At 43.2% G+C, this 9,211-nt stretch overlaps 1 protein-coding gene across 2 annotated transcripts in view; it reads left to right on the plus strand.

Moving 5' to 3' along the window:
- LOC109515024 (metabotropic glutamate receptor 7-like) overlaps window positions 1–9,211 on the plus strand; it is a 123,648-nt gene that overhangs the window by 41,637 nt on the left and 72,800 nt on the right. For both annotated transcript variants that reach the window (XM_019868560.1, XM_019868561.1), the window contains exon 2: window positions 7,260–7,476. In XM_019868560.1, coding sequence (XP_019724119.1) covers window positions 7,260–7,476 — 217 coding nt within the window. The remainder of the gene's footprint in view (window positions 1–7,259; window positions 7,477–9,211) is intronic.

A 9,211-nucleotide genomic window follows, 5' to 3' on the forward strand; every position in this document is an offset into this window, starting at 1 on the left:
CTCTTCAAATCACATTGTTTTTTTTTTTTGTTTGTTTTTTGTGAGGCATCTGAGCGACAAAGGAGGAGCAGCCAGCTGCATCTCCAAGTGTAATTGTGAGCCGTGCACACTCATCACCACCATATCAGCAGAATGGGGAAGTTAAAGCACAAGCATTAATTATGTCTCACCTTCCTTCAGAGCAAGCAGCCTGTGGTGCTTGCGGGCGGCCGTATGTTGAAATGCAACAGAAAGGCCACGGCGTACTAATTAACTTCACTTGGCATTCACATTCAGTGAGATGCGTAACCTTTACACAACCTCGCTTTGTCACCTCTCTGCAACCGCTCAGGTTGAAATTGTCATTTAATGTCACCAAGCACATTACAAAATTCGCCTTCCGCCTCGCCTTCATCTTTTTTTTTTTTTTTTTTTTAAACCCCCTTTCCCACTTTCGGCTTTACTAACAAATTTTGGATTCGGGGCAGCCGCAGCACTTTGCGCTGGTAAATCAATAAAACAGCGTCGCCTATATGAGACCTTTGTGTTTTCCTTCCATCGATCCTGTCAGGGCAGATACGTTGAAGAGCAAGGCAGGCGATTACCCTCAGCAATGCAAACTTTGATCTATACAGCGGATGACAGGTGCCAGACATCAGCTGTGGGTAGTTGTGATGTTCAAAGGAGGGACTGTTTATCCTTCTGTTTTGGCGTCCACTCGTTTGACCGTGATTGAATCATGGAAAGTGAAGTGGCCGTGCGTGCGGGCTGTCTGTCGGTGCCACGGTCACCCTTTCACCTTGGTGACGGTCGATTCCCGTCGCCCCGTTTCGTGTCTGGTGCCCCGTCTTACAATTTCAATGGGCTGTTTTCATGATGATCATGCAAGATACTTGCGCATTCTCAAAAGCCCTGCGGCTGCATTACAGGACAGTTTGCAATGCCAATTGTGTCTGTCGACATGGGAACACACTGGATATTTGGTCAGTATTTGCAAACAGCTTGGTTTGCTGTTGCAACCTTTTCCATTCTATGAATGAAAAACAACGAGGAGTCTCAAAGAATGTAGACCTCCCCTAAGGCTTCAACATTTTTCACCAGTGTAGTCAATGAGTATCGGCTTGTAATCTAGGATCTTACTCTCTGCAAAGGGAGAAAAGGTCATCCAAGCAGTCCAACAAATTTGGACCTGATTGGCGATTCAACATTGGATCTAAAATCACACAAACATATGAAATGTGTTGTTGTTGCTGTTCTTTAAAAAGCTTGTGACTCTGTGACATTATAGCTTCTGACTGTGCACGCGAGACGTCAGGTATTATAGTCTGGTCCATGGAGACCATTCTCATCTTTTTAAGTAGAAACACCGCCACTGTGGATTTGCATCAAAACCAACAAGATGTGCTTTAACTGCAGACTTGGCATCCCGCTTTTAAAGTTGTCCCTAAAGTAATGGAACAATTGGCTGCCCAGCTGTTTCAAGGCCAGCTGAGCATCTATGGTTGCCAATCGGTATTTATTGATGATATGACCGCTGACAGAGACAGCAGGATGAATTCGGAAATGTTTTGCGCAATCTGATGACGGGCTCATCTTCAGCCCAAGGATTCCGAAACGAGTTCACACGGTGCAGATGGACGACGACCTGAAGCAGGCTAAAAAAGCAACCAAGCAGATCTTGAAGGCAAAGAAGTAGAATAGTATGCAATGGCCAAGTCAGTCACCTGACATGAATCGGGTTGAACGTGCAACAAAACTGAAGGGAAATTGCCTCAAGAGCACGCAGGAAGTGAAGAAAGTTGCAGTGGAGGTCCGGCAGAACATCACTGAAGAATGAAGATGAAATCTAGCATCTGGTCATGTCATTGATGCGTCCTAGACTACAGACTGGAATTTACTCTCAAGGATTTGCAACCAAGTATTAAAAAGTAAGTGTTTGATTCAGGATGAATTTGTCCAATTATTTCAAGTCCCTTAAAAAGTGGGAGGCATTGTATTGCACCGTTTTGTAACGTCCACATGGGTCACCTGATTTGGACACAAATACCCCCGAATTAAAGCTGAACGTTAGCAGTTCGAGTGCATCTTGCCTGATTCATTTCTAATCCATTTAGGTGTTGTTTCGAGCAAATAAAAATGTGTCCCATTATTTATGGACCTGACTGAATGTACACGACGCCAGTATTGATTTTGGCAGTATTTTACTCTCCCTCTGCAATCCATTCAAATCACCGTCAATTCATTTGAACAAGCGTTTTGTTGATAGCTTTCGAGCTAATCATCCCAAGAGATAATCACTGTAATGAGAAAAAAATATATATCCAAGAAATTTGATTTCAATCCCTTTTGACACAAAAGGATTAGCGGTAGTACCCGTTGCACATCAGCTGCCAGACACGCACAAAGGTCTTTGATTGTAATCGCATCTCTTTTGAGTCTACCTGAAGAGTTTTAATTCTCCCACATCAGTCCTCCCACAATCAAGGCTCGCCAGTTGTATTAGCCTGAGGTCAGAGTAGTCATTTGAAAGAAGCCACCGATAACGTGAATGTTTATGCTGAGCGGAGATGTCGATTCTGCGGGGATAAGGAGCGACAGGAGGAGAATTCTATCAATCGGGGGACATCCACAGAACAAAGCAAGAGGCACGGCATCTCAAATGATTCCAGAGAGCCAAATATTCACACAGCTCAAGCCCGGGCCATGTTAGAGTCAACAAAGCCGAATCCTCCAAAGCATTTGCGCATCAAATAAATGTTTCTCATTTTGGAAAGGTGAGTCCTTTACCAAACGCATCCAATAAATGTTTCTCATTTTGGAAAGGTGAGTCCTTTTAAATGCAAATCACCCCTGTTGCTACTGTGCTCCCTCTTTGAATCAGTGCACCCGGCACAAGAAGCGCACGTGCGCATGACCTTTCCGGGGGTGGGTGTGTTGCTTGAAAGGCATGGAGTAATCTTGAGCTTGAGATCGTCTGCTTCTCAATTTGTCAGCTCTGTGCGCTTGACCCGCTTTGCGTTGTGGGTCAGAGCTATAACTCACACTCTGCAAGTTGAAGTGATCCCATTAGCCGGCTGCTGCGTCCTCATTCCTGTTTCTCCAGTGTCCGGCTGCTTTTGATCACTCTAACGAAAATGGATGGCTTTCGTACAGTGCTTTTGATTAGAGTGCATGATGAGTTCCTACACGTGGTTGAAGAGGAATTGATGTTTGTGCATCCGCACGTCTCGTCTTCAGGGAGGTGGGCATTTTGATCCCAGACGTGCTCCGGCCCTCTCTCATACATCACGGTTTGTGGGTCCACACGCCATATTTAGCCATCATTGCAAGTAGACGTGAGAGAGATGGATGAAAGTCTTTTTCCTGACAGCCTTGATTGAAAAATTGTCAGCATGTGACAAAATATCCAGGAGAATTCAATCCCGACTTCTGGAAATTTGAAAACATGCTGACAACAAATAGATATGTTCTTCAAGATTGATGATTCTCCCCCCACCCCTTTATTTTAGTGTATTATTGAATGACTTAACAGGCCTACCTTCTTCTTCTTCTGCTCTGGTCCTCCTCTCACCTGTTGAACCATTATTTTCAGTGATTCGAAACAGCGGTCCGACATAACAACACAGATTGTGTAGCATCTGCTGTTGTTAAAAAATCTAATTCTCATTAGCATTTCAGATTTTGGAAATTTTGTGGTGGAACAGAACGAAGAAATGATGTCGGGATTCTTTGACATGCTACATTGTTCCAATCTAGTCAGGGAATTTTCTTGACGGCACCATTCTTGGACTAGTCGTTGGAGGTGTTCTTGATCCTAATCAAACGTGAACTTCTGATTGATTCTAATCAGAAATGTGGCCAGCTGCCGTCTCTGCCGGGGGAAGCCGACATCAGTCCTTCCGCCTGCGCTTGGCTGTGTTTTGATTCAGTGATGATTCACAGTGCGGGGAGGAGAAGAAGCAGTTTGGCTTTGATTGTAGAATTTTACCTTTTAAATTTGAAGACATTGTGAAATCCAGCTGAAAACTACCACATAAACTGTTTTCAGAATGTTTGGGGGTGGATAAGGTAAAATGCCGCATATTTCTGACAATTGGATTGATTTAGCCGTTTGCACAATGAGATCATTTGGTTGATTTACATGCACACTGCTGAGTTGACATTATTAGCAGTTGGTTGAGCGTGATAAATGACTGCGATTAAAAAGCCGTTGTTAAGGAGGACAGCTACTGTTGACACATCCTTTCACAAAATACTCACAAAAGCAGGTGAGGGGAAAAGTCCCTTCTTGGCCTCAGACATGAACGCTCAAGTCCTTGTTAGGAGTACCTCTTTATTCTTTAGAACACTGCGGAGGTCGGGTGACCTGTATTTTCCCTTCACCCCGAAAAAAGCCACCAAAATGAAACCCGCAAGAACAAAGCAAAACACACATGCCGTTAATCCCGAGAAGTACTCTGAGAGTAACGTCGTGCATGATGCTGGTTCAACCTCTAAAGTTATAAAGTGTGACTTTTTTGTATTTTTGCAGGAATTGAAAATCTGAATTCATCACTTTCAAGCTCAAATATGTTTGAAGATGATGGCTTAAAGACAGAGAACTACTCGATGTCGTACTCAGTTGTGGAGGGCTACAACCAAGGCTTTTGATAATGGTTTAGTCTGTTGATTATTTTGTTGATTAATATTATGTAAAACTGTCAGTGCAAAAAAAATGCACAAATATTGTGATTGAGAAAATGGTTTGGGTCGTAACATGTCATCAAATAGGCAAAAATGTTGATCATTGTTTTCCAAGGTAAAAGCCAATGTCTTGCTAATTTTCATTCAACGCAAATCAGTCTGCTGCTACTGTTGAGAAGCTGAATTTTTTTGTACACATTTACATTAAAAAGGTATCCAAAACGATGATTCGATTATCAAAAATAATGATCAATTCATTTGATAATAGACTAGTTGTCGATTAACTGCTGCACCTTTCGTGATGATGTCGTGTTAAATTATTTCACCATTTCGGTTTTCCTGATTCTTGGGCGGTGACTAAAATGGCGTGATGCACTTTAGTTTCTGGCACCATTCCCCTTTCCCCCGCTGTACAAGAACGTGAGTGCCTTCGTTCAAGTCACTGTCTGTCCAGCACGATTATGAGCTACCTAATAAATATTACAAGGCCCATTTCTAACACGACAATTTACAGTTAGCTAGCAAACTTAGGCTACATCTCCAAAATGTTCTCTGGATGCCACAATCTGCAAAGCAGCTTGACTCTGCTTTCCTGCTCTAAGACTCACGTAAAGCTTTTTGTGGACACGTTTGAAAGAGTGCCTTTCAATTCATAATAATGCAGGGAAATACAGCACAGAAGATCAGCATAGCCATTTACATTAGGCCTTTGACTTTCCAATGTGATGATCCTCGATGTTGTGTTGACAACCAGTCTCCAGAGACAGACGGCCTTGCTTTCGATGACTGCTTTTGACACTGTTCAGCTTGAGTTCCTGAGAAACATTTGACAACAGCCAGATGTGCCTCAGTAACAGAGTCCTTACTTACATCAGGAATATTCTGGACAAGCTCATATGATTGATGGAACATTATATAAATCGATCATTTGATTGGCAGGCCAGTTTGTCAACCAGTCCTCTGGCTGTGCCACTCGGAGCAGCAAAACATGCAATTAATTGCTGTTGAAATGATATTCATGTGCAAGGGCCATGCTTAACTTGTTGAACATGATGATCAATTGCCTTCTGCCTGTTCATCAGTTAAACACGTATTTATTTCTTATACCTCATTGATCGCCACAGGGATGTTCTTTTTTACATTCAGAGATGAGATGTCAGAGTGAAATATTGCAACCCTTGGCCAGGGAATACTTTTGCAGATCACACCCAATAATCTTGCAGTCTGCTGGCTAGCTAAAAATGTCAATGCTCTTAAAAATGATGTTTATTTCTCACTTCACTTCCGATTGGACAGACTTTAAAAGTATTTGATTGTGATCGTTAGCCGTGCGGAGTTTTGGCAGTGCATAAAAACAAGCAAACAAAGTGTGTTTTGTATGGCATACAAGAAACGGTTCAGATAGACAGGTTGGCAGTTTGATTGGTTGAAAAAGATTTCCAAGATGTGGATGGCACGTTTCCACATGGACAAGTGTTCATTACTCTTCAGTGTTGCCTTGAGATACAAGTGTATTTCATTCTGTGATCCTGCTCGTAACTCGAGGATTCTTCCCCCCCAAAACAACACAAAGTGCTCATAATGTGCAGTTTGATGATGCACTCTATAATATTACACTTTATAAAAACAAGCAGTAATGACCTGATTAAACAAAATGAAACAATTAAACAATGTTTTGTTACACTGCATCATTTGAATGGCCATTGCTGCTTTTTCTGGTTCAGCCATATAGCATTAGCATTGAGAGAGTGGACAAAAAGGCTAAGTTGGTCATTTTAAAAACACAAATGTGAATGAATTCATGAAATGCCCTCCTGTAACAGTGAAGCGACAGACAATACACTGCACTGTAATGTAGATGACAAAACAAATTCAAGCGGTGGTTTGAGCAATAACTTATTGTGAATATGAACGTTTTGATGTCGCCCAAAAAGCAACCCATCCAATGAGCATTTCTCACGATGGCCAACCTTTGTACTACAGACAACAGGCACCCAATCCTCTTCTTCCTCACTCTGGACTCACTCATCCAATCACACACGGCAGACGCTTTCATGGTCTCACAGAGAAACACAAACTCTTGCGACAATCCACGTAACACAAATACTCATTTGCTAGAATACATAATTGCAAACCATCTCCTGACCTTTTAATTTTTAAAATGAGATACTATCATTCACTGGAGCAAATTGGCACCCAGCAATTGTGTATTGAGTGAGACAGCTTGTGTTTGGAGGCGCAGGTTGACGGCTGGAAAAAAAAAATTGACATAATCGATTTGGTTTATTCGGCTCATTACATTAGCGCTGACTACAAAAAAAATGTCGTTCAACCTCTTATATTACAGGATATAGTACAGCATGGCTGTAAGAAATGACACCACCATTCTTATCTCGAGAATGTTGCCTAATATAGCTCCACCCACTTGAACCACCCGGGTGCAGTTGCTAGGCAACCAGGAAAAAAGTTCCTTCAAGCTTCAAAGAAGTTCCTTCCAAGAAACAGTTCAATGCATAAGTCCACGTTGATCAGCATGCCAAGGTGACACCTGAAATGACCCTTGCTTGAGTTAACGCTCTCCTCTTCTCCTCCTGAAGATCCCGCAGATCAGCTATGCATCAACAGCTCCAGAGTTGAGTGATGACAGGCGCTACGACTTCTTCTCAAGGGTGGTTCCTCCAGACTCCTTCCAGGCCCAGGCCATGGTGGACATAATCCGAGCGATGGGCTGGAGTTACGTCTCCACCGTCGCCTCAGAGGGCAGCTATGGAGAGAAAGGAGTGGAGGCCTTCACGCAGCTCTCCAAAGAAGCAGGTTAGTCTTCTGTCAAGAGTCCGACAAATGCTCATTTTGCTTTCCTTTTTTTCTTCCTTGTATATGTTGGTGTGATTTAAAACATGCTTGTGCCATTTCCTTTGGCGAAAATGCTCTTTTGCATTTCCGATTCTTCTCAAGGCTCCGTGTTTTGTGAAGATGAATTATTGATGGTGGGCAACGTGTGTCTCAGCTCCCCACTGAGTTGCACAGTGTTACTGCAGATGTAGACAGAGCAGACTTGTCGAGAAAATATCACATCACAATAATCAGCATTGCTTTTTTATTTTCCTAGTGTAAGCAGCGGGGCTTTTTAGTTGCAAAACACATGAGGGATCGTGTGAAAATGTCTATTTTGTTTACTTTGGACAAGAGAGAACAACCATTTTTTTGGGTTACAGTGTCCCCATGGTGTTCTGCTCACCCCCACCCTCTTTTTATTTTTATTTTTCTGCAGAGCGTGCTCAGCTCTGAGAATGCTAATGACGGTCAGTGATCTTAGTGCTCAGCCAGCACAAACCACTCTGGTTGCTTGTATGAAGCAGCAGGCCTTTAGATGTTTCCTCTTTCTAGAGGAGAAGGCTTCCCCTTTTGGCGAGGGTCTCATTTTTTGAAGACACAATGGAAATCAATTCAGCCCAACCCCGGGTTGATTGTACGTTTCCCTCACACTCTGGAAACTACACATACTTTAGGAGACAGAAGCATTACAAATGAGAGTCTGAATAAAATATTGTAACAATATCGAGTGAAACAGCCCTGTTCTGCATTAAGCGTACACCAATTTCAGAAATGCAAATTTATTATTGGCTGTTCACGTTGTACATTTTATGTTTTAAACCGTTGAGGCGGATTCTGAGGACTCATGGATATGATCCATCCATTATATTTTCCACAGAAAATGTCAAAGTTCATCATTTAGTGTCATGTACATGTTAGATTTTGTGTCAATCAGCAGCTCAAAACATTCCATTCATAATCATGTCAGTACAACGGTGCCTTGAGATGAGTGTTGCACGGTGCGCCGGTTCGAATGTGGCACCAGGGCACTGAGGCATTTGAAATTATCCTTTACTGCATTTGGATAGAATCGGTACTTGCAGTGGCGCCGCTCGCCACGTAACTTTACCGCATTGTATTGACAGTTGATTTGACGAGGAGCAGGCCGGAGGAAACAGCGGGCAAACAAGCGAGCAGTGTGGCATGAAGCAACATGTTGGAGAGAGAAAGGGAGAAAGAGAGACAGAGGAGCACGCAGAAGCAAAATGACGGCAGCAAACGTCACACGCTGCATCTTTTGGACAAACCAGTGTGAATAGTGCTTTACAACGTGCCTGACTAAAGGCGGAAACACCTTCAACCTAGCCAAACACTTGAAGGACAAGCACCCAGACCTGCACACGGAGCTCAGGCAACGACATGTCGGCCTCCCATACTGTCTGGATGATAAGCTCCGTTCACACGGCAACGTTTGGTCCGACGCAGCTCCGAAATAAATCCAGTCGAGCGTTCACACGTGGACATTTGCTCCGGCGTAGCTCCACTAAAGAGCTTGTACCGGACCAAATTTGATCCACCTCAGGGAGGTGGTTTAAAAATTTGCTCCAGAGCAAATGCTCGTTTGCGACGCTACGCCGAAACAAATGTGCACGTGTGAACGCAGCTGGATTAAATTTGCTCCAGAGCAAATGCTCGCTTGCGGGGGAGTGGCCTCGCTACGCTCGCTACCAGACGC

This window comes from Hippocampus comes, unplaced genomic scaffold (assembly GCF_001891065.2).
Source record: "Hippocampus comes isolate QL1 unplaced genomic scaffold, H_comes_QL1_v1.1 scaffold41, whole genome shotgun sequence".
Lineage (NCBI taxonomy): Eukaryota > Metazoa > Chordata > Actinopteri > Syngnathiformes > Syngnathidae > Hippocampus > Hippocampus comes.